Below are 26,319 nucleotides of genomic sequence, written 5' to 3' on the forward strand. Positions count from 1 at the left end.
AGACAAAAAAGTTATTTTGAGTTTACATTTGGATTCTTTTTACTTTCATTTGACAACTACAGTTATATTTTAAAATAAATAACTAAAATAAATAAAAATGATGACATAAAATTATACATTTTCTTTGAATAGTGTAGCACTACAACATTTACAAACTATATTATACATTTTTCTTCTCTTATACACTCAGAAATACTTTGTTTTTACAAACACTTAAATATTGGTTATTTTCAATAATAAAACATTAGTTGAACAAAAACCTGATCAAGAAGAGAGACAACTGTGTCTCCCAGGGAAGTGCCTTCTCTGCAATAGGGTTTCATGTTGTAACAGCACCCTGTGTCAGAATCACAAAGGATGGAGGATTTGAACCCATATTTGACAGGTTTTTGGGGATTGTATACCCTGAACGCTCGCCGTCCACGCCACAGAAGCATAACCTCATCAATGCAAATGTTGGTGTTAGGTTGATACATTTGACTGAATTTAGATATAAGGTAATATAAGACAGGGCGGACTTTGTACAACCTGTCAGTGCTATTTGCTGGCCTTGATTCATAATCATTGGAGGGTAGAAATCTCCATATGATTTCAAACCGATTGTGGGACATGACCTTGTTGAAGTAGGGGGTGGCCAACATGTCCTCTGTAGACCAGTACATTTCAAGGTCAGGCTTACGAATGATATGACCAAGACCAGCAGCAGCATCATTTAGAGGTCCAGGATTCTGAGTGAAAAGAAAGTCTTTTGGCTGCCAGTTCATTTCTTTCCACATCAGATTACCTGGACCAGGACCTTCACCTGGCTGGTTTAATGACCCTCTTGCTTGGTCACCAGGTACTTGACCTCCACCACGCCCATAAGATCCACAGGTCCGACCTCTGCCTCTTTGCTGTGATCGACCTGTAAATAATTAGAATGACAATTTTTTTATTCAACAGTGTGATGTGCACAAAGAGAGGAACTCTTCATATCATATCTTACCTCTTTCACCTTGGGTAGGTCTGTATAAAGGACACCTGGGCCTTGAATCCCTGGACTCTGTGTGTAAAATGACAGTAAAATGTCAGACAAATATTCATTTGGTAAATAGTTTGTGTACAAAATGAAAGCTAAATTATTTCTTTTTTATCTTCTCTCACAAATTAGCAGATGCTCTTGTCTTGTAGTATCTAATAATCATACAATCCAAGTAACATACTATCAAACTAAATAAAACATGTTATCATAACTCACCTCTTGCACCTACGTGTATGTCTGGACCTTGGAGACCTGGACCTTGGAGACCTGGATCTTGGAGACCTGGATCTTGGAGACCTGGACTCTGTGTCTGGAAATTACAATAAAAAGTGGGTACATAGTTTATGTACAAAACTGAGGGATATGTTATTTCGACATTCAGCTTTGTTATCTCATGAATTATCAGATGCATATGTTATCACGGTGAATCAAAAAATAACGTGATCATATCTTACCTCTGACACGTCCTGAATCCCTCCATTCGCTGTCGCCGCTGCTGCCGTCATCCAGATCAGTTTCACGGAGGTCAAAAAATGAATTATCAGAGTCTGTATCGATAATTATCTCTAAAGCTTCCACAGCCGAATATCTCCTTGCTGGCGCCGGCATGTTTATACTGTTCAAGAGCTTTTATCTCATATCTATACGGCTAATGTTGACTTTATGACGCGCGTCAAACTCACATACAGACTGATAGAACACCGCCCGCTGGAAAATAAGGACGAAGAAGATGTTTGTTTTTTTTTCTCTACTTTCCCGCGGGTGGTCTTGTTTGTTGGTTTTTGACCCCACAGTCCTGTAACTTTTTCACAACATCCGTCAGAGCGCCCCCTATCATATTACACTGAAAACACCAATTGACGGAAATTTCCGTCAATGGCGGGTAACGGTTGGGTTCCAAATGACGGAAATTTCCGTCAATGGCGGGGAATGAGTTAATCCCAGAGGGGGAAGTTGTGGTTCACACTCTGTTGTTGTAGAGACATGCTTCTCACACACACAGGCCTGAATCTCCATTAATGGACAAATGTCAGTGCAGCGGCTGCCACACTGGAAGCATTGGAAACCCAAGTCCCTACAGACTGAGCAACTGTCGGCCCTAAACATACATCAGAGAGTAAGTACAACACAAGCAAGGATCTAAAAAAGAGGAAACAACGTCAGGAAGAGCAAACAATCAGCTTTAAGTCTGATTGGACAAACAGGGGCTGACAGGAAGTGACCACAGGCAAAGCAGAACATTGACTGCAGTTCTTCAGAGCTCTAAGCAGAACAGAAACCATCTTTAAGTCATCGCCACGAAGAGAAACCATCATCATCTATGGAGAGCATCGTCCTCATTAAGGTCAGAGGTATTCTTAAAAGAGCTGGGTCTGTAGCTTTTTCTTAAAGGTGCAAACAGACTCTGCAGATCAAATGAAGTTTGTTAGTTTGTTCCACCACCGGGGGGCAACAGAGGAGAAGAGTCCAGTTAGAGTCTTAGGACCCTGTAGTGAAGGTTGGATCAGACGCATTTCATTGGCAGAGCGTAGAGGGCGGAGGGAGTGTAGAGCTGGATTATAGAGTTTAGGTAAGGAGACGTTTCTGTGACTGTAAGCCAGCAGCAGAGTTTTAAATCTGATGTGAGCAGTAACTGGGAGCCAGTGTAAGGAGATGAACAGAGGAGGGACATGCGCTCTTCTCGACACTTCTCACCTGTGCACCGACGTGAGTGGCCGCACATTCAGTAGCTCCGTCCCTGTCGTACCCGTCTGATATGTTATTCGTTTATTGTGGCTCTGTGCCAACTTCTACGTCTATAGTTTTTATAGTACTATACTATATAGTTTTTATAGTACTATACTATATAGTTTTTATAGTACACCTTCAGTGTATAACTTTATGTATCCTATGGATACTTTTTCGTGCCTTCGTGGAAATAGCAGCGGAAAACTTTCTTATTCAAGGGAAACGCTGCTCTCGCTCCGGTCAGCGGGACAAGCCGGCATCGTTCACCCGATACCAGAGGAGCTGAGGCGGCGGTATAGAGGCTGTCGAGCCGGGGCTCTGGTAAGGGCTAAGCTCGCGGCTAAGCGATGGAGGTACAAGCCCTCGGTTCCGGTGATAGTTATGGGGAACGTAAACTGTCTAACCAACAAGACAGACGAGCTGGCTGCTCTTGTGAGGAACAACCGGACATTTAGAGAGTGCAGTTTAATGTGCCTCACAGAAACCTGGCTGACTCAAAACACCCCGGACGCTAACGTGGATCTACCGGGCTTTACTACAGTGAGAGCGGACAGAGACACGAAACGCAGCAGCAAACGGAAAGGAGGAGGACTCGCGCTGTTTATTAACAACAGATGGTGCCACCATGGACATGTTACTGTGAAGGAGGCAACGTGCAGCAAAGACATCGAGCTGCTGGCGGTGGGTCTCCGTCCTTACTACATGCCGAGGGAATTCTCTCACGCGATCGTGCTCTGTGTTTACATTCCTCCCCGGGCACACGCCGAAACTGCGTGTGACGTCATCCACGCGACCACCTCAAGATTACAAACGCTGCACCCGGATGCTTTCATCGCCATCTCAGGGGACTTTAACCATGTTACTTTGAACTCCACACTACCGGACTTTCACCAGTTTGTAAGCTGTCCCACCAGGAAGAACAGGACAATAGACCTCCTGTATGCAAACGTGAAGGACGCCTACACTGCCACCCCGTTACCACCTCTGGGTAAGTCCGACCACCACCTGGTCCTACTCAAGCCACAGTACAAAACTATGATCCAGAGACAACCGATAACTACTCGCACCTTCAGAAAATGGTCTCCCGAGGCAGAGGAGGCCCTCAGAGACTGCTTTGAGACCACTGACTGGAGTGCCCAACAAGAGACCCATGGTGATGACATTGAGGGGGTCACACACTGCACAACTGACTACATGAACTTCTGTATGGACGTTGTGGTTCCCACTAAAACTGTGCGCTGCTTCCCAAATAACAAGCCCTGGATCACCAGCGATGTCAAGGAGATCCTTAACAGGAAGAAAAGGGCATTCAAGGAGGGAGACCAGGCAGAGCTGAAGCGGGTGCAGGGGGAACTCAAGGTCAGACTCCGAGAGGCAAAGGAGGAGTACAGAAGGAAGGTAGAACAGAAGCTGCAGCAGAACAACATGAGGGAGGTCTGGGAGGGCATGAAGACCATCACAGGCTGCAAAAAGAAAAACAACAATGCAGAAGACGGGGACCCTGAGAGAGCAAACCAGCTCAACTTGTTTTTTAACAGGTTCGACAGCCCCGTCGCTGCAGCCAGTGCCTGTCCCCCCAGCACGCTTCTACACACCCCCTCCCCCCCTCTCCCTCCCCCCAACACCTCCACCAGAACAGATACAACCTCCAGTGACAATCCATCCCCCCTCCCCCCCACCATCACCAGAGACCAGGTGAGCAAGGAGCTGAAGAGACTCCGCCCCAGGAAGGCAGCAGGCCCAGACAAGGTGTGTCCCAGGATGCTAAAGGCCTGCTCTGCTGAGCTGGGGGAGCCACTTCAGCACATCTTCAACATGAGCCTGCGGCTCGGGAAGGTTCCTGTGCTCTGGAAGACCTCGTGCCTCACCCCTGTCCCCAAGAAGAAGAACCCCAGTGAGCCAGGCGACTTCAGACCAATCGCTCTGACATCCCACGTTATGAAGACCTTCGAACGGCTGCTGCTCCAACACCTCAGACCCCAGGTACAACACGCACAGGATCCCCTGCAATTTGCATACCAGGCAAAGGTGGGCGTGGACGATGCTATCCTCTATCTTCTACACAGGGCTTACTCTCATCTGGACAAAGGGAGCAGCGTGATGAGAATCATGTTCTTTGATTTCTCAAGCGCTTTCGACACCATCCATCCCCTCCTACTGAGAGACAAGCTGACCGAGATGAGGGTGGACTCGCACCTGGTGAGGTGGATCACGGACTACCTCACAGAGAGACCACAGTACGTCAGACTGAAGGACTGCAAATCTGACACTGTGGTCAGCAACACCGGTGCACCACAGGGGACTGTCCTCTCCCCCGTCCTGTTCACCCTGTACACCTCTGACTTCCAGTATAACTCTGAGCTCTGCCACATGCAGAAATACTCGGACGACACTGCGATAGTTGCTTGTGTCAGGGATGGACAGGAGGAGGAGTACAGGAGCCTGATCGAGGACTTTGTGACGTGGTGCAGTGACAACCATCTGCAGCTAAACACCTCCAAGACCAAGGAGATGGTGGTGGACTTCCGAAGGAAGAAACCACATCTAGAACCTGTTTCCATCGGCGGGGTCGACGTGGAGGTGGTCAGGACCTACGGGTATCTGGGGCTGCAGCTGGATGACAAGCTGGACTGGTCGCCTAACATGGACACTACCTGCAGGAAGGGACAGAGCCGTCTGTACTTCCTGAGAAGGCTGGGGTCCTTCAACATCTGCAAAAAGCTGCTGCAGATGTTCTACCAGTCTGTGGTGTCCAGCGTCCTCTTCTACGCCGTGGTGTGCTGGGGAGGAAGCTGCAAGAAGAGGGACGCAGCACGCCTTGACAGACTGGTGAGGAGGGCCGGCTCTGTGGTGGGTACAGAGCTGGACTCTCTGGTGTCAGTGGTAGAGAGGAGGTCTCTGGACAAAATGCTCTCCATCATGGACAACACACACCACCCTCTGCACAGCACCTTCACCGGGCAGAGGAGCATGTTCAGCGAAAGACTGCTGTCACAGTCGTGCTCCACAGACAGGCTCAAGAACTCTTTTGTCCCCCTATAGGCCATAAGACTGTATAACACTTCACTGTCACGGCAGGGAAGAAGCGCACGGTGATCCCTGGACTCTTTTTTCACTTTTTTCTCATTCCTCATCTGCACTGCTGACCTCAGAGTCAGCCCCCAGTTGGACACTGTAATGCATATTGATAGTCACCTTACTGAGCACAGGTCACTCTATAGATAATCACCCTAATCATGTCTGGTTTCATCCTACTGTTGTGTTATGCTACATCTGTAATGGTTGACATGATCACCCTAATTAGGTCAAGTTTCACTCTATTGTCTTCAACAGTTAATGCTAATCTACTCCTCAACAGTTGGCTACTTAACGATAGTCACCCAAATCACTCCTGGTTTCACCATATTGTCTAGGACACGTAATGCTAATCACTGCTACCTTAAATTGGTGAGCCAATTTACATCCCTGCATTGACTGTTTAATGACTGTACTCACACCTCTGGCACTACCTCAAACACCTCTGTACATGCACATGTAACTAGTTTCTAGAAGGCCAGCACTTTGTTTCTAAGGCTCTTTAACTGTTTACAGGTCTCTTTTAACCAACACATGTTTTTCTCTCCTCACAGGCTACACATTATGCTATATAAGTTTTAAGTCTAATTGCTAATGCTAACTGCACAGGTTTAACATATAATTATGTTTATTCTTAGTCACATAGGGGCTGCTAAATCTTGTTTGGGGGATTATTGTATACAGAGGGGAGTGGGGACAGCGGGTGTGTATTGTAACTAATGTCTTGTGTCCTGCCTGTCTGTATACTGCTACTGGATGCCTTAAATCTCCCTCGGGATCAATAAAGTATCTATCTATCTATCTATCTCTATCTATCTTTTAGGGAGGTTGAAGACCAATCACACTGCTGCATTTTGGATCATCTGCAGAGGTTTGATAGTGCATGTAGGAAGACCTGCCAGTAAAGAGTTAGAATAATCAATGAAAGATGGTGTCTCAGACCACCACCTCAGTGAAGGGAGGGGTTTCCCACCTTAACATAGATGGCTTCTTTGACATCTCTTTCAAACCAACAGTCTTCCCTGTCCAGGATGTGGACTTTGTCTTCCTCACAGGAGAGTCCTTAGTCCTTCAGATGGAAGTGGAGTGCAGAATCCTGTCCTGAAGAGCTGATGAAGTATGTTAGTTTGATGTTGTAGTAAGTAGTTAGTGATGTAGTAACAGCTTACATAACTGTGTAGATAATGTGATCCCTACCAAACAAACACAAATATATGCTCACACTAACCCTGGGTTCCTCCTGAGAGAAAGGAAAACACTTTGAATTGAAAAAGAAAAAACCTTTCAAACGACCCACAGACGACTGGGGGAGGTAACGACTCGAGCTGAAACTAGCTCAACGACTCAGCTACCGACTCTGATGGTCATCCACAGAGGCTCCACCCACCAGATAGTTCAGAACAGAAGAAGCCTTTCAGAGGAGAGGACAAACATCTTCAAGGGGTGCATCTGAATTACAAAGTGTCAACACAGTCAGTAGACAGTCCCTACTCTCTGTGCTGTATCCTGTTAGTATCTACTGTTCAGTTTTAGAGAACCAGGGCCATGAAAACACTTTTAAAAGTTTACACCTCCAGGGATGAACAGGGGGGAGAGACGAGGAGGAAGTCCAAGGAGGAGTTCAGTCAGACACACACAGTAGGTTGATATTTGTTCCTCCTTCGTCTGATTCATTCAGTGTAGAAGGGACGTCATATGTGTTACCTGAACCGGCCACATCCATCCTGGTTTTTTGTTGAACTTGGTCAGAGGGGCCAAGTGCAGCTGGGCCACTCTGACCAAGTTCAACACGTCATGGTCCATCTGATTCCTTCATACAAGCAGGAAGTAAAGCTCTGTAAGCCTGTTGTGAGGACATGAAAGAAGTGGAGCAGTGAAGCTGTGGAAGAATGAAAGGATCTGCTCTGTGTATCTTAGCATTAGAGGAGTCCAACGTTTGGCTTCAACATGTCAATCTCCCCCTAATATTACCAGCCCCTTACTCTTTGTTGTTCTGAACTCTATCAGCTGTGAGTTCTGTTCCTGTGTCACAAGGAGAATCAACATTTAGGAAAGAAATATCTGTGCACTCTATTTTCCAACTCCCAGAACAAATGTGCCTTCTTGATGTCCCATGTTGTTTTTCAAAGCCTACATGGGATTGAATGATTACAGCCACTCCTCTCCGAGCTGTGCTACAGCAGCTATAGTATACCTGGCTCTTAGTGCTTTTCTTCACTTTCTTATCTGCTCAAATGTGTTTCCTGGAGGAACACTACATCCCCTTCATCTCTCTCCATCTGGAGCCACCTCTTCTTCCTCTGTGCTACATGATTCAGTCCATTCACATTCAATGAGATCATATTGAAGTCTCTCATCATGAGGCAATGGACGAGTCCATGGACATGACTGTAAACAGGTAGAATGCAAGCTGTGTGGGCAGGTATGGAGGGGGGTAGGAAAGGTGCTGGGTCAGGTGTGGGGAGGGAGTGTGATGAGCCGCCATGACACACAGAATGTTGATGGTTGCCGTGGAAACAGCAGATGTGGTCCTGTTGCTGTGTGTGCTGCTGTGATAAAAACCTCATGTAAATTATACTCAGATACATTAGCTGGTCTGTAAACATATTCTGGTCCTCAGGTCACTTTCACCCGTTCACCTTGACTACGGTCTAGTCTGAGTTGTGAGGGGAGCAGAGTGACCTCCAATGATTGCTCTTCTTTTTGTTAGTGTTTGGATTGAGCGCCCCCTGCTGGCAGAAGTGACATGCTGTGTGTTGAACACAAACAAGCTGAGAGTTTGTGTCACAGACTGTCACAGACACACAGGTGCAAAGTGACTGCTGGCTCTCTCCACTTCAGACACACACACACACACACACACACACACACACACACACACACACACACACACACACACACACACACACAGTGTGCTGAAAAGCTCTCATTACATCCCTCCTTGAAATGCTCATTCTTTTCACACCTCTGTTCATTGTAAACTTTGATTCATCAAGCTGTTTGTAAGAGTGCACCGATAGATGGGCATGTGACCAGAAGCAGACAGTTTTCAGCCTGCTCGGTCCTGACCGGTGAGCAGCCGGTCCTAATGAAGTATATCCAATCAGACGAGCCGTTACACGCCCCACACACAGAGACACTAACAGAGCAGCTCACACAACAAGCTAACATGTGGACAGTGCAGACATGAGATGTCCATCAGCAGAGGAGAAGAAGGTTCAACATCCAGAAGAAGAAACACAGAAGGTTTCCCTCCTCACCTCTCTGTCTATGGTGGATCCACACGTCTGCACTGCCCGTATGTATGTGTGCTCCTGTTGTCTCTCTCTGTCTGTCAGGCTGGGGGAGCGCAGCACGTTAACATCATTAATACTCCTGTAATATCTGTGGGGAACAGAGGGACACTTGAAGGATTAAAGCTCAGTGTGTGAGTGTCTTATTCAATAAGTCGGAGCTGATTTGAGTTGAAAAAGGACAAACTCCAGATTTCCTGGGAACTTCTGCGTGACTGTCTTCTTGCTTATCAGCGAGCCGTGAAAGCCACAAAAACTAAATACTTATCCACACTCATTTCTGCAAATGTCCAAAAACCACAGGTTCTTTTTAATGTCTTTGATTCTCTTGTCAATCCATCTGGTGCTGTCGGTATTGAGCCTACTTCTTCACTGTGTGAGGACTTTGTGAGGTTCTTCCGTGATAAGATTGCTGCTCTTAGGTCATTGCCCCCTCAGTCAGCTCAGGACCCCTCAGTTCTTACAGCAAGCTCAGCTGTCTTTCAGCAGTTTGAGCCTGCCTCTCTCTCTTCACTCACTGAAATAGTGGAGCACCTTGGTCCTGCTAACTGTCCATCTGACAGCCTTCCATCCCACTTGTTCAAAGAGGCTTTCACACAGAGGTGTGTGTGTGTGTCTTTGACTGACCGGTGGCGCGAACAGTCACAGCGGCCCCTCGCTCTCCCTATAGAACGGTGTTTTCACTTTTTTTTCTTACTTTCTTTCTTTCTTTTGACTTTTCCCGTTTTTCTTACTTTGGAAAAACTCAATTACAGCCGCAAGATTCTACTGGACTCAAACAGTAATGACATTTCTGTGGATTTATTACCAGAATCCCTAAAACAACAGCTTCAAACTTTGGGATTACTTCGCGAGCCAGTTGACCCCCTGGAGAGGAGAAGTAAACGCAAACGGTGCGAAAGAAAACAAAAGAGAGGTAAACGTGGGGGAATTAAAGCGAGGTTCGCTAAAATGCCCTACAGGACCGCTCTTCAGACTCTTCTACGGGCTGATGTAAGATCTTTGGACAATAAAATGGACCACATAGAGCTGATGAGAGCTGCGCACCGCGACGTTAGGGACGTCACAGAGACATGGCTGAACGAACGCATCCCGGACTCCGCCGTTCAGCTTGAACAGTTCACATGCTACCGTTCGGACAGAATCCTTATTAAAGGAGGAAAGAAGAAAGGTGGTGGAGTCTGTGTCTACATCAGGGATGTTTGGTGTCGGGATGCAGCTGTGGTATGTAAACACTGTTCACCGCTGGTGGAGTTTATGATCATAAGGTGCCGTCCTTTCTATCAACCGAGGGAGATTACAGCGACCCTGCTCGTCGCTGTGTATATCCCCCCACCAAGAACAACACGGATAGAGTCGATGCACTTTGGGAACTTTACAACGCCATCAGTGAGCAGCAGACAGCCCACCCAGACGGATTTTTCATCATCGCGGGGGATTTTAACCATGCAAATCTCAAGACGGTTTTACCCCACTCCACCAACACGTGAACTTCCCCACAAGAGAAGGTAACACCTTAGACATGATTTACACATCTGTTAAAGGTGCTTACAAGGCGTCACCCCTCCCCCACATTGGCCACTCTGACCACATCAGTGTAACGCTAATACCAGCTTACAGACCCAGGGTTAAAGTCACCAAACCAGTTCTGAAGCAGGTATGTGTGTGGCCAGAGGGGGCTTCTGCTGCGCTGCAGGACTGCTTTGAAACCACAGACTGGGAGATGTTTAAGCAGGCAGCCACCTACAACAACCACACAGACATTGAGGAGTACTCTGACACTGTTGCCTCCAACATCGGCAAATGCATTGATGATGTCACCACCACCAGAACCATCACCACCCGGGCTAACCAGAAGCCATGGCTGACAGGAGAGGTACGCGGGCTACTGAGGGCCAAGAACATCGCCTTCAGAGCTGGGGATGCAGTCGGCCTGAGAACAGCGAGGGCCAACCTGTCCCGTGGCATCAGGAAAGCTAAACACAGCTACTCACTTAAAGTAACCAGTCACTTCAAGGACAGCAGAGACGCGCAGAGCCTGTGGCGTGGTATCCAGACCATCACGGACTACAAACCCAAGCCACAGACCTGTGACAACAACACCTCTCTGCTGAACAACCTAAACAGCTTCTTTGCCAGGTTTGAAACAAACAATAGCATGCCCGCACAGAAGACCCCCCCTCCTCCCCACGACCAGACCCTGTGCCTGACTGCAGCCAGCGTGAAGAGAACCTTCTTCAACATCAACACCCGCAAGGCTGCAGGTCCAGACTGAAGAGATTTAAGAGAGCACTGTGAGGATTTAAGAGAGCGCTGTGAGCGACGGCTGCCTCTCCAGCAGCTCTCTCTCTTTGTATGTGCTGCTGGAACCTAAATTTCCTGAGGGAGTCATCCCAAAGGATCAATAAAGTTCAGTCTAAGTCCAAGTCAGACAACATCCCTGGCCGTGTGCTGAAGGACTGTGCAGAGGAGCTCAAAGATGTCTTCACAGACATTTTCAACACTTCTCTGAGGCAGACTGTTGTTCCAACATGCTTCAAAACGACCACCATCACACCCATTCCAAAGAAGCCATCACCGTAACACCGAAAAACGTAATTTCGATTTCACTGTATGTCTGACATATTTTGGAACAGGCTTTGGGACAAATTTCACTCTCTCAGGTGGAAACAGGAAGTGTGTGTTACCATGGTTACTCAGCGGCATCCTGGGGGAAGGCTTATTATTAATGTACATAATACATTCTGTAAAAGTCTTCATGTACATTATTTTTCTCTAGTAAATTTATATTAGCGTAGACTTATAGCAAAACGATCAGATGGAGCCCACATTCTTTATTGTAATTTATAATTTAATGTTTAAGAACAGGTTGTCTTCAATGAAAGCACAAACAAGGAGACTATAAATGAACATCACAGCTGCAAGACGTTTATTTTTTTGTTGTAGCCGAAATTAAGTTTTACAAAGAAATCAAAAGTAGAACAATGATAAATAACAGTGAGAAGTTGTCTGCAACATAATTCAATATTCTTTAGTTTTTGTCCCTTTAAATATACAATCAAATGGGATCGTTGGTGGCGCAGTGGCAGGGCGCGCGATCCCATGTATTGAGGCTATAATCCTCGCGCGCGGGCGGCCCGGGTTCGCGTCCGGCCTGTGGCCCATTTCCCAAATAAACACATCAACAGAAGGAAGAAAAGAAGAGGAGGCTTTTGTTTGATCCTTTAGAACAATAAACAGGTGAAGTTGTTCACGTCTGTATAACGATATTAAATGTCCATCTTAGTTGGAGCAGTGTTTTGGTTTGTTCAAACACACTGAACTTACTTTTGAATAGGTCACTCCTGCCGTGACTACCTGACGCAATAGGCGTTACACGTGATCATCAAGTGGGCATCGGTGCAGACTCGCTGGAGGAGAGTTTTATGGCCCACTACCACTCCCCGCTAAGTGGTTTGAGACGGACTTAATATGGCGGACCCTCCACGTGGACGCGCAAATGGAGGGGTAGTGGGGCGAGGGTGTAGTGGACGGTTTGAAAAAGACTCCTAGTGTGTTTTGACCTTGATTCATGCCTGCCATTTTTGACACCTTTGCCGGGATTAATTGACTACCGTGTACCAAACCCTGTCTGCAATGAACAGATTTTTTAAACTGCCTTTGCCCTTGAGTTGTGTATTTCGGTCTCCTTGTCATTGTTTTGTTTGGTTTCTGTGTTTCACCTTGTTTTAGTTTTCGTGTTTTCCTTAGTGTTCTGTTTGTTTCCCTTGTGTTAAATAAATATCATTTTTTGGTTTTCCTGCAATTGGGTCTGCCTCCCCTGTTTTCTGCCTGTTAGCGTGACAGAATGAACCGACCAGCAAAGGACCCAGGGGTAAACTTGGACACTATAAATCCTTATTCTAAGATTATTTATCTTCAAAATGTGTTTCTTTCTATACTGAACGCTCTTTTGTCAGAGCAGTCTCCAGGGACTGGCATACACTTGGCCGTTTTGCCTGGAAGCCGTGGAGGCTCTAAAAGGAGAGGTAGCCACCACGTTTACCGGTTGCCTGGCACCCCTGTGGCTCAGCCCTTGTGCTCACCAAAGCCTCAGCTAAAGCGTCTGCCTCCTGTATCTGTTCCTGATCCTGCAGAGCGCTATCTGCTTCCTGTCCCCGTTCCTGAAAGCGCTGTCTGCCACCAGCTTCTGCTTCCTGTAACTGTTCCTGATCTTGCTGAGCACTCCCTGCTTCCGGATTCTGCAGAAAGCCCCCTGCTTCCTGTACCTGATCCTGCAGAAAGCCCCCTGCTTCCTGTACTTGTTCCTGATCCTGCAGAAAGCCCCCTGCTTCCTGTACCTGTTCCTGCAGAAAGCCCCCTGCTTCCTGTACTTGTTCCTGATCCTGCAGAAAGCCCCCTGCTTCCTGTACTTGTTCCTGATCCTGCAGAAAGCCCCCTGCTTCCTGTACCTGTTCCTGCAGAAAGCCCCCTGCTTCCTGTACTTGTTCCTGATCCCACAGAGCACCAACTGCGTCCAGTTGAGGGCTCCTTGGCGGTCCTGCTGACATCCGACAATGCCTCATCGGCGGTCTGGCCGACTCATGATGTCTCTTCCTTGGCAGTCCGGCCGACAACCAATGTCTCTTCCTCGGCGGCCCAGCTGACAACCGACGTCTCTTCAACAGTCTGGCCGACACCTCACATCATCTCTTCGGCGGTCTGGTCGACACCTGACGACGTCTTCTTGATGGTCCGGCCGACGCCCGACGACGTCCCCTCTGTGATCCAGCCGACGCCTGACGACATCCCCTATGCGATCCGGCTGATGCCCGACGACGTCTCCTCAGCAGCCCAGTGGACACCCAATGACGTCTCCTCTGTGGTCCAGTCAACGCCTGTCATTCCCTCGGCGGTCCGGACGACACCTGACGTGGTCTCCTCGCTGGTCTGGCCGACATCTGACGATGTCTCTTTGGTGGTCTGGCTGACACCGGATGACGTTCCTTCGTCTGTGGTCCGACTGGCTCCTGGGTCCTTGGCAAAGGTCCTGCCCTTTGCTGGTAGTTCACATGGCCGTCCCCAGAACCAATTCCTGTGAGGGGTCAGTAACTTGGTCACCCTCTAGAGCTGGTCCCGGTGGTTGGTCAGCCACCTGGCTGTTATGATCTGTTTTAACATTATGTCGTTATGCTCTGTCCAGGCGCCGGTTCACACTGAACTGACTGACCACAGAATCTGAGCTTGTTATGAGCCGCCAGGGTTTTGGACTGATGTGTCAAAGGAGCAAAGTACACAATGTTTACTTTGGACAACATGGACACCTGTCAGTTTATATATAACCATGGAAACAAACAAGCTCAATATTGCACCGATGTCAACCATTTGTTTAAAACTCCACCAACTGAGCAGAAAATATGTAGAAGTAAAGCAGCAAAAAGGAAGCCAAAGAGAGAAATACCTGATCTCACTGTGATTGCTCTGCATCAGGATCTGAACTTCTTTTCTTTACCAAAGAGACTCTGGACACAAAATAACACAAGTAGATGAAAGTCTCTCTCACTCTCCATCAGTTTATTTATTACAAGGTTCCACATGAGCTGTGTGAAGAACTTGAGCTACCCAACACAGCAGCCTCCAAGGAAACAGAGTGACAGAAAGAAGAGAAGATATCAGGAGAGAAGAAGGATCCTTACACTGTAACTGTTTCATATAAAGCCTTTACATTCAAACATCATAGCTGCTCCCAACTTACTGCTTCATATGTCAGCAACAACACATCAATGTCAACAAAGTAGAGACAGATTTCTGTTAATAGAACTGTCTTATATCCCTTTATAACAGCCGTTATACATCTGTTAGTCAATACATACTGATGAATACACATTAGTGAAGTTCTTCACTTGGATCACTTACCATTGGACAAGATTAGCATTTCTCTCCAGTGTGAATCATCATGTGTTTGGTCAGACTTCTCTTAGTATTCAACCTTTTACCACACTCAGAGCAGCTGAAGGGTGTCTCTCCAGTGTGAACTAACATGTGTGGGACCAGTGCTCCTCTTTGGGTAAAACATTTACCACACTCAGAGCAGCTGAAGGGTTTCTCTCCAGTGTGACTCATCATGTGTGTGGCCAGATGTTCTTTTCGGTTAAATCTTTTACCACACTCAGAGCAACTGAAGGGTTTCTCTCCACTGTGAACTAACATGTGTCTGGTCAGATGTTCTTTTCGGTTAAATCTTTTACCACACTCAAGGCAGCTGAAAGCTTTCTCCCCTGTGTGATATGCCATGTGATATGTCAAACTAAACTTATGGGTAAATCTTTTCTCACACTGAGAGCAGCTGTAGCGTTTTTCTCCTGAATGAACTAACATGTGTCTGGTCAGAAGCTCTTTTGTGTTAAATCTTTTACCACACTCAAGGCAGATGAAGGCTTTAGCTCCAATGTGACTCATCATGTGTCTGTTCAGACTTTTTTTAGAACAATACGATTTACAACACTCAGAGCAGCTGAAAAAATTCTCTCCTGTGTGAATCATCATGTGACTGGTCAGATTCTCTTTGTTTAGTTTAGTTCCCTTTGAAGTGTTTAGTGTCTTATTTTTCAAGTTTAATTCTGACAGACCTTCTCTTGTCTCGTGCCAATCATCAGAGTCTTCAGTCTTGACCGCAGTTTCAGGTTCATCAAATTCTTCAGTCTTGACCTCAGTCTCTGGTTCATCAGATTCTTCAGTCTTGACCTCAGTCTCTGGTTCCTCAGAGTCTTCAGTCTTGACCTCAGTCTCTGGTTCATCAGACTCTTCAGTCTCAGGTTCATCCGAGTCTTTAGTCTTGACCTGAGTCTCAGGTTCATCAGAGTCTTCAGTCTTGACTTCAGTCTCTGGTTCATCAGAGTCTTCAGTCTTGACTTCAGTCTCTGGTTCATCAGAGTCTTCAGTCTTGACTTCAGTCTCTGGTTCATCAGAGTCTTCAGTCTTGACTTCAGTCTCTGGTTCATCAGACTCTTCAGTCTTGACCTCAGTCTCAGGTTGTAAACGTCTCTCTGGATCTGAGTCCCTCTCTGGTTCTGCTCCTCCACAGTCCTCTCCATCAGCTCCTGTTTCCATCTGTTCAGTTTGTCTGTGATGAAGCTGTGAGGACTGAGGTTTCTCTTCATCATCTTCACTCTTCACAGAGACAGGAGTGAAGGGGAACTTGGTGGTATCAGCCTCCTCCAGTCCTTGAAGCTGACTGATCCACACTTCCTCATGTTCTTCTTTAATGTGTTGGGGCTTAGTGTCCTCCTGGTCCAGAATGTGGCTCCACTCCTGCTGCTCAGATGGAAGCTCTTCTTTACTCACCAACAGCTGCTGGACATCTGCAGGACAAAGGAAACAAACATTAACCAAACTGAGACTGATGTTTGAATATTAATAAGGACTGTCAAATGATTTCATTTTTAATGTCTGAAAATCAATAGTTTTATCGTTTTAATCATGTTTGGAATTCACTTATTTTGCATTTTTAAAAAGCTTGTAAAGCTTTCGTTTTGTAACTTTGTCACAAGCTTAGGTTGCTTTATTTCTTTTTTGGATACAAACCTACCTGTATTTTCAAATAAAATAAGGAACTTGTAGGAGAGTGAAGACACTATATAAACTAAACAACTGAATAAGGGGACTGGTTTGCTGAGTTGTAAAAATAGTGAATTACATTTACTCACGTTCCTGTAGTTGAGTAGTTCTTTTACTTTAACAGTAGTTTTTAAAATCTGTACTTTTACTGCAGTAGTTTTTTTCGGTTAAGTATTGTGATTCTCTACAATTTCAATCATATGCTTTACTGAATAAAAAAATAAGTGATAGGTACTATAAATGACTTACCTCATCGCATCGGAGTAACAAGAGGCTCAGTGCACCTTCAGCTCAAAAAGAGTTTGAAAAGAGGGAAAAGGGGGATAATATATGTCTATATCTGTGTTTTGTTTTTGCCAATGGGGTAGAAAATAAAATGTTTATCTGAACAGATAAGTCTTTATTAAAGAGGACATATTCTCCATCTCTTCAAACAGCCCCTGCTGTGCTCTAAATGAAGCATCTGTGTTTCTGTGCTTTGGTCCAAATATAACATGAATCAAGCAGCAGAGGAGGTTTGTGACCTTGTAGAAACCAGCTGTCTCTGAATGCTCCGTTCGGGTGTGTGTGTCTCATAGTGCTGCTGCTACAAAGGTTGTTTTATAACACAAGACAAAAACATGTATCATGATATATAAAATGTGTTTTTAAAGTCTCAAACCAACCACACCTTCTTTGTTCAGTTAATTCATTGAACAGGCTGAGACCAAAAAGAGGATTTGAGTTGATTATTTTGAGGCTAGTTAGTTTTCAATGTTTAGCTGCATCTAAAGCTGAGAGTCCAAATAATGGATCACTTATTTTAAAGTGACCCTGTATGAGCTTCTATGAGATCTTTGTAGAAGTCAATCAATCAATCAATCTTTATTTATATAGCGTCAATTCATAACAGGCGTTATCTGTAGACACTTTACAAAAGCAGGTAAAGGACCAAGTCAATGTGTTCCCCTCTAAGCAGGCTACACTGACGCTAACACTCAGCCTGCTTTCAAGTTTGTATCTCACACTCAGCACTTCTGTTCAGTTGCTACAGCTTATTCGTAACAGGTCTACATGTGTTTTACTCAGTAACGGGTGATATTTAAAATGTAGCCAAGTACAACAGTACTTAGGTAAAAGTACACATTTTAAAAAACTACTAAAAAATAGTACACAAAAAACTACTCGATAGCAGCAGGAAACCCATTTCCAGCAGTGGGAAGAAAACCTACCTGCTCTGTGCAGCTTGATTTCAGGTGTTAACATCACCTGCAGCAGTTTTCTTTGTCTGTGGAGCTCCTCTTCATATCCACTTGTTGTTGTTTGTTCTGATATATCTGTGATAACCGCAGCGAGCAGCCGTCGTCTGAAGAGCTCTTTAAGATCCTGAAACCCGGACATCTGACCCCACATCCAAGACTCCCAGAAGGAAAAGTCAAAGCTTGATCCAAAGACAACTGGACTGGTTGAAGATGTTGAAGACGTTTCACCTCTCCTCCAGAAGGCTTCTTCACTTCTAAACTATCTGGAGGACGGAGCTAGAAATATAAGCCTCTGTGGATCATTAGCATACCAATGATCAAGGATGACTCCCATCAGAGTCGTTAGCTGAGTCGTTGACCTACTTACGCCTCAAGTCATCACCTCCCCCAGTCATCAGTGGGTACTTTGAATGTTTATTGTGGGACTGGGGCCTCTGATGTTTTGGGAAGAATTCAAACCAGCATTGCAGGTAGGTTAAAGACGGTGTCTCAGACCAGAACACCATGCTGGACCTCTGCTTGAACACAACTTATTTCCAGAACAGCAGAGGCTTCTACAGACAGAAACATGGCTGTGCCATCGGCTCATCTGTATCTCCAATAGTGACCAATCTCTCAATGGAAAAGGTAGAGAGTAGGTGTGGCGGCGTGAGATTGTTAAATGCTGCAGAGGATGAGTGAGTTTGTGTCTGTGACTCGTTCTTATAAAAAAATCAAAAATTCCAGATTGCAGATTGTTCCTAAATTTTGTGAACCAAAAAGTGAACAAAAGCATTTCTAAACAAAGGGTCCAAAGAAAATGACGGTGATGACGGTCAACAGAAAATATTTCCAAACACACCCTCTTTGTCTTGCCTCCCGCCACCCCAAATGCACAAGTAAAAATAACGTAAACCACACCCACTGCTAATTACCAGAAACAATATCAAACCCATATAAAGGAGAAACAACTACAGTAAAAAGACATATTATGGCGCCTACACTAGGGGTCTATCTACCTGTACAGGGGCTACACTCAGCCTCTGGTTTAGATATGTGGATGACACTGGGGTCAGAATGCGTCTGGATGAGGTTGAATCCTTCACAGTACAGGTCAACAGAGAAGACACCAACATCCGGTTTAGCAGAGAGGACGTCAGCGTAAACAGCTTGTCCTTTTGGACTGTGAGCTGTAAAATGAAGAAGACAGAAGTCTCAACATTGGAGTCTCCAGGAAACTGACCCACACACACCATAGTCCTACAACGTGAGACTACGAGTGTTACTACACAGGCAGAAGGAAGAGAGAAGGAACAGAAACAACGTGGCTTTGGCTCAAAGCATCGGCTACATGACTCACAGTAAATAGGATTTTTCAAGGAGTGGCCACTGGAGGGGTTTCTCCCTCTCTTCACATGGAGCCTTTCATACAATAACTTGGTTTCAGTCTCACATTATCTTCCACAATCTGCCGTGAAGTGTGTTTTTACCATCTGAATAGAGCCACAGCCTTCTAATCACAAAGTGTCAACACAGTGAGAGAAGCTTGTGTTCACATGGGGCCCTTCAGCTTCTTGGTGATCTGTAAAATACACGCCAAAATAAAAAAGGTTGGTGAACTTGCACCTCTGCTGTGGTAGATATGTATCTAATTGTATTAATTTACATTATGTTTAGTAATTTGAGATATTACCTTCTTGGTTGAGTCCATTTTCAAAATAGACCCAAAAACAGATGTATTTGTGGCCTTGATATGATCCATCCTGGTCATGATGTCCTTCGCATACACAGTCATGAGCCATCTCTGTGTAGGTACAGCTACAGGCTCTGGAGGCTCTTGACAGACCACAGGGAGGAGGCAAGGATGTGCCATAAGATCTGCACACTTGCCAAAATACCTGGTGCTGCATCCACTCATCACTATGATTTTCCCGGAGTTGTTTGGCAAGAGAGCTTTTCCCCAATGTCCGTTTCCTCAGTAGGCGAATGACACGTATGTTACATGCATACCTACAGTATGTGCAGATATCACAAAAAAAGGAAATTCAAACGTACTATACATCAAAGGACAGTGACAGTAAATAACAGTAAATGAAAGTTAAAGATATAGGTTAGTTAGTCTTTTTAGACAATATCATACACAGATCAGATGAAATGTGTTTAAACAACAGCTTACTTGTGTGTCAAGATGATGCAGAACTCTGACCGGTGAGGAAGATCAAGCTGATCTAAAATGCTGTTCCCTGAAGAAATGTAGGATGCCTTGCAACTAGTGTTGCTGCATCTAAGGGACTCTGTAATCATCAGGTAGTTCCTGTCAACGTCAAGGACCTGACGTGCCCTCTTGTGGACACTCTCTCCTGTGAGGTGCCCTCTGCACTTAGGGCAGAACACTTAGATTTTCCACAGGTGATAAGGCATCCATAGCGGAATTCGGAGGCAGAAAAAGCAGTCTGGAGTGGGTACCTGGTGGTAGATCAGAGACGGGCTAGGTGGTTCATACCACAGTTTCAAGTCTTCCCGTAAACGCTGGTTTCTCCACAATGTCTTTTTTAACTTTTTGGGTACTCAACTTTGACTGGAACTCGGTGCGACTGCAGGCAGAGGTCCTGCTAGGGCAACTGAGGTAGATCCATCCTGATTTAAAGTGAAAAAGACACAAAGAGAACAGAAAATAATGTTACAATTAATGTTGCTGTCTGTCAAGTTTTTAAAAAAATGAATGAATAATTAACCCTGTAACACCCCTTGTTGTAAAATTACAACGTCACCTTTAACCATCCTAAAAAACAATCTGTTATATTTTATCTTATTTTTTACCACATTTACATAGTCATTGGGTCCTATTGTTCAGTCTCACAATGCTATTGGATCTTACATTTGTTTACAAGTCACACCTTCTGGCCATGAACTCACACAACCTCTCAAGGTTTCCTTCGAACAACAACTATTTGTTTCATTGGACTGGATTCATCAGATTCAAGTAAGTAATATGTCTTTTATATTTTTTTTGGTTGTTATTACAATGTCTAGAGCATGTACATATGTAGTTATTGTGGAATAGATGCATCAAATTTCATTTAGAGCTTGTTATATAATTGTTGCAATTATACAATACTGGGTGAATGTGGTAGTCAAAATAGCTGGCTTGTTGCAGTGGGCTCAAACAGGTTGTATTCCCTCCACTACACCACTGCCTGAAAGAGAGTATTTTCTTTATACATGGATATTATACATTCTACCCTTCTGTTGTGTTATGGTCAAGTTTGACTGATTTAAAAGTTTTATTTCTAAAAAATGTAGTTAATTTGATCAGCCTGACCTAAAATTCCATGACTTCGTCCACAAAGAGGATATCAACAGACAATTCAGTTCTGGGGAAAGGAATGTTCCTGAATGTGGGGTGTGGATGTAAGTGGGGGTATGCATGTTTTCCTTTTAGTATGATAATTGGAGCCATTAACCCATTTACATTCACATTTACATTCACATTTACATTCAGGGTATTTAGCAGACGCTTTTGTCCAAAGCGACTTACCAGGCAGACAGTATTGTCTGCCTCGAAAACATTTCTACCCTGAACACCTAGTCCACCACCCTATTCTATTCCTTCAGGTTATGTACTACAATATATAAAACATATATATATACACATGTTAATTAATTTATATTTTATTCCATTGTTCCATTATTAGTGAAGCTCCTTGATCGGGGAATTCATTACGTGGGAACAGCCAGGCAGGTGCGCCTACCCAACTGTAACCTTGAAGACGAGAAGAGCTTGAAGAAAAAGGGGAGAGGAAGCTATGACATCAGAGTGGAGGGGAATCACAACATCTGTGCTGTCAAATGGTATGACAGCAGGGCCGTCACACTTGTGTCATCCTTTGCTGGACCTGAACCTGTGCAGAAGATTCAACGCTGGGAAAAAGCCAACAGAACCTACGTTGAAGTTGAGAGGCCTTACATTGTTGGTGCCTACAACAAGTACATGGGAGGTGTGGATTTGTTGGACTCATTTACAGCCAAATATAAGTTCCCCATCAAATCCCGTCGCTGGTACATGTACATCTTCTGGCACACCATCATCCTCGCTGTGGTCAATGCCTGGCTGCTCTACAAGCGGGACTGTAAAGCGTTCAAGATGTCTAGCAAAGAGAGACGATGAACAGGAGACAGTTTCAGGCACAGCTAGCATCCTCTCTCATCCTGGTAAACGCAACACTTCAAACTCCAAAGAGAGGACGGCCATCTTCAGGCAAAGGGAGCCCAGCAACACAGACAGTGACATCAGGAAGCCCTCTGAATGCTCAGAAGAGGCCATCCAAGAGATGTGCACACCTCCCATTGGATGTACGCAACGATCTAGTTGCCCATTTCCCAAGGAAGACAGGGAGAGGACGCTGCAGACACTGCAATAAAGGATACACCAACACACAATGCAGAAAGTGTGATGTTCGCCTTTGCTTTACAGACGACAGGGACTGTTTTTGGGACTTTCACCACCAATGAAAGTCTTCATGACCAATGTCAAGAAAAGAAAAAAAGAGGGGGGAAAAACGTTTTTAAAGAGTTTTATCTTGTTTAATATTTTTCATATTTTTATTGTTTTTAATAAATGACTTCATAAAAATATGACTAATGTGTGATTATTATTAATGTTATACTGTTAGGGGGCAAAGGAAGCAACCCTGCAAATGAACCCTTAGTTGTTCTGAATTGTTCAGACAACAGAAATTCTGCTCCCAACTAAGCCCAATGTTGCAATATTACAACATTTCTCTAAAAACGTACATAAACATTTTTTTTTTAAAAACTCTTTAATTTCTGCATCAAATGCCTCCTAAAACAACATCTGAAAGGTCAAATATTTTTTTTTTTAGGTTTTTCTATATTTGGGTCTTACAGGGTTAAGTAAGTAAATATAAAACTAAAAAAACATACAGAGCCAGCTGATTGTGAGGTAGGTGCAGTAGTATGAGGCTTGGTGGCCGTCACTGAGGTCGAAGAAGAAGGGGGGGGAGAGAATGGAGACGTGGTCCTAATAAAGGCCTCTGGGGTGGACACAGTATGGGTAACATAGGGACTGGTAGAGGCTGTATGAGAGATCTTTGGAGCTGTATGCATAAGGGGATTTGTTGTAGAGCCTATTGCTATGGTATTGCCCAGCACAGTTTAGCAGATGGCTGTTCATCATGATCCGGGTCTGCTGAAGATTTCTGCCTGTTAAAAGGAAGTTTTTTCTTGCCACGCTATGATGGATTAAGCTGGGCTCTTGTAATATATCCATCAGTAAGGTCCTTTACCTGCTTTATGTAAACATAACAATGAGCATGGTCTTGGTACCTGCTCTTTTGTTAATGTTAACAGACAAACAGTAAGGTCCTTTACCTGCTTTTGTAAAGTGTCTCAAGATAACGCCTGTTATGAATTGACGCTATATAAATAAAGATTGATTGATTGATTGATATGTTTGAGGAGGCCATAGGTGAAGTTATAGCAGTGCTAGAAGGGAGCTGGGAGGAGAAAAATGTAATCCTGTAGTTAAGTATCATACAGAAATAAACTGCAGACATTTAAATGTGTAATTAAAAAAAATTGTTATAAAACAACAGAATAGGCTGGAATTTAATTTTAAATGTGAATAAAATAAAGTAAAAGGAAACATAGGACAAGAAGAGTCAAAGGAGTGCAAACAAATATAGACAGTACAGATAGTTGATCTTCAATCAAATCATACCTGAGATTTCCTGGAAAGATTAAGGTTAGGCTTGATTCCTGAGCTGAGTGTGCCACCAAACCGTGGTTTGTTGAACTAGATAAGGATGAAATGTAAAAATGAAGTTATTCAGATTTGGGAAACATGATTTATCTGTTTACACATTCTTCTGGTTTTGAACAGATTTTTTTTAATCAAGTAATTGTACTTAGTACCATTGCAAGGCTCAATTTAGGTTACACTGGAGAAGCAGAGGGCAACAGCAACACCTGAAGAAACTGCAGCAGCTGGGCCGACCGCAGCTGAGATTTTGTCAGTCTGTGTGGGAGGTGTCTGAAAAACAAAAAACAAAGTCATGCTCAACAATTATTTAAAGGTGTATGTATGTAGAGTTTAATACTGTTATAGTTTAAATGTTTTATTTCATATTATTGATGTAATAAATGTTTTTTTTTAACTCAACTCCTTATTTGTTTCTTACTTGTTTTTGATGTTATCACAATGTAAGTATTCAAGTTTTTCTTTAATGGCTTTACCATCTTGTGAAATCCACACACGCAGACCTGTGCTCCACCAAACAAAGACATTTGGCCCAGATTCTGGAGTGGACACTTTTCAATCTGTAACAAGCAAGTGTTTAAATTCACCACTCACAATCCGCCATGGGACGATGTTTTTTGGTTTTGGATGCCATCTGTGTTTGAAAAATGTAGTCAGGTCAGGTACTTCAGAGTGTCTTATCTTGCTGAATGGGAAACAAAAAACTAAGACTTACACAAACTATCACGTTCAAAGTAAGATTTAAACAATATTATAAGGAATGTTTATTTTCTCCTGTTACCTGGTTCTTATGTTGTGAAATGTTGCGAAACACATTATAACTTTGTGAAGAAACTGGCTTGAGCCTATCAGAGGCTTAATATCTGTTTTTATACAATAATGAAGCAGTGTAAAGGGTTAATCGGTTAATTGTGTGAGATCAATGTCAAAACATGCTCCAGAGTTTATATTTAATACTCTCAGGGGACTGTGTCACACACAGCCTGATAGTCTCTCTTTCCCCCTCTCTCTGTTTCACACAAACACGCACCCTAACTCACTCTGCATTGTGCGCATTAGAGCATCATTTTAAACTATTTACAAACATATATTCAACATTTTCACAAAACAAATGAAATAAAGTCAAAACTATGGTTAGAATGACATTGATTGCACTAAATGTCCAGCTGCGAGTTGCGCTCGTCCACCCCAAGCGCGTCCTTCACGCGTCATTCTGTGGGAAACTCCGTGGTCTGTGTAGTCCAGTGTCCTCTTCTACGCAGTGGCGTGCTGGGGAGGAAGCTGCAAGAAGAGGGACGCAGCACGCCTGGACAGACTGGTGAGGAGGGCCGGCTCTCTTAATGCTAATCACTGCTCCTTTATGTTGCTGAGCACTTTAATGGCCCAGTCTGCATCCCTGCATTGACTGTTTAATGACTGTCCTCACACCTCTAGTCCTTAATTTCCTTAACTTTTACCATTCATTCTCTATGGTAGTTCTTATCACTACGGATGTAATATACTTTTGGCCACTATGGAGATTTGGGGGGCGCTGTTTCACCCGTTTGGTAAAGGTAAGGAGACCCCGTTTCTTCAGGTTTGAGTGACAGTCCGACAGTCAGCACAGGGTCTTCATCACAAAGTGAAGAGAACTCTGTATCAACAGTTTATCGTCACCTTTTTCACAACTTTAATAACATATATCCAACTACTCAAACGGAAGTCTGGCTTGTTTTTTCATCGACTTCATTAACAATCCTCATTAATATCGTAAAACCTGTTTAATGGTAGTTTATTTGAGTTGAGTTGTGTTGACAAAATACGAACTATGATTTATTTTTGCTAAGGTAGCAAGGTGGTACAACATCAGTAACGTTCATGTTATTTTACACTGATGAAAATAGCTTGTTAACTGTAATATTAATGTTATTTTATTGATTATTGATGACTGTAATAAAACAATTTCTCTCCTGCTGATAGTGACAAAAAAATCCTTTTTGTTTGAACCTTTCACGGTTTTTTTAATTCATATAATCATTGTGTCAGGTTAATATTTTGTTTTTTATACAACAATAATATAACTCAAAGGGTTTAAATAGAGAGAAAATCAACAAAAAACAATAGCACCCATCCCCCCACTCACTCACTCACTTACTGACTCTCTCTCTCTCTCTCTCTCTCTCTCTTTCTCTCTCTCTCTCACACACACACACACACACACACACACCATAGCTTACATGAAAGATTCAATTGAATTGCCATGAAAAAAAAACACTTATAAGGTATCACATCAAATAATTACTGGTTATCATATAATTATCTGGTGTGTAAGTGTTATTTCCTCGTCATTAAAAATGCAGGTTATTTTATATACATCAGTAACACTGTTGATATAACAGCTTGATTACACTTTGATTAATATAACAAATATACATTGTGTTCTGCTGTGCACAGGAGACAATGAAGAAGACAGTTGACTTCTTTCCAGGAAGGGCAACAGTGTCCTTCAGGAAGGGTCCGTCAGGCCATCTTCGCCAGGACCCCCCTGACAAGACCATGAGGATAAAAAAAAATCCCTCCCTTCAGGACAAGTCCCCTCCTCAAAAACAGGACCAGGTGAGAACCAAT

The 26,319-nt window shown here is 44.1% G+C and overlaps 2 protein-coding genes across 2 annotated transcripts in view; both read right to left on the reverse strand.

The window, feature by feature from the left end:
* Positions 1-780: 780 nt before the first annotated feature.
* Positions 781-26,319, reverse strand: part of LOC306829464 (uncharacterized protein) — a gene marked incomplete at its 3' end in the record, with an annotated part of 110,003 nt that continues 84,464 nt past the window's right edge. The window contains exons 5-9 of the mRNA XM_079352507.1: positions 1,304-1,331; positions 1,238-1,273; positions 986-1,042; positions 820-904; positions 781-784 (exon numbers count right to left, since the gene is read on the reverse strand). Of these exons, the coding sequence (XP_079208633.1) occupies positions 781-784; positions 820-904; positions 986-1,042; positions 1,238-1,273; positions 1,304-1,331 (210 nt within the window). The remainder of the gene's footprint in view (positions 785-819; positions 905-985; positions 1,043-1,237; positions 1,274-1,303; positions 1,332-26,319) is intronic.
* LOC306828957 (uncharacterized protein) lies at positions 14,707-18,293 on the reverse strand. The gene is made up of 2 exons (XM_079351716.1): positions 17,925-18,293; positions 14,707-16,457 (listed from the first exon to the last, which is right to left on the reverse strand). Exons 1-2 carry the CDS (start codon positions 18,103-18,105, stop codon positions 15,025-15,027), a joined length of 1,614 nt encoding a protein of 537 aa, XP_079207842.1. The 5' UTR covers positions 18,106-18,293; the 3' UTR covers positions 14,707-15,024.

This window comes from Symphodus melops (assembly GCF_947650265.1).
Source record: "Symphodus melops genome assembly, chromosome: 9".
Taxonomy (NCBI): domain Eukaryota; kingdom Metazoa; phylum Chordata; class Actinopteri; order Labriformes; family Labridae; genus Symphodus; species Symphodus melops.

Coding starts and splice junctions, on each gene's coding strand:
- LOC306828957 (XM_079351716.1), bottom strand. CDS start 18,105: ATGTGGGGTCAGATGTCCGGGTTTCAGGATCTTAAAGAGCTCTTCAGA. Junction 16,458..17,924: donor AATCAAGCTGCACAGAGCAG/GTAGGTTTTCTT, acceptor TTTGTCCTGCAG/ATGTCCAGCAGCTGTTGGTG.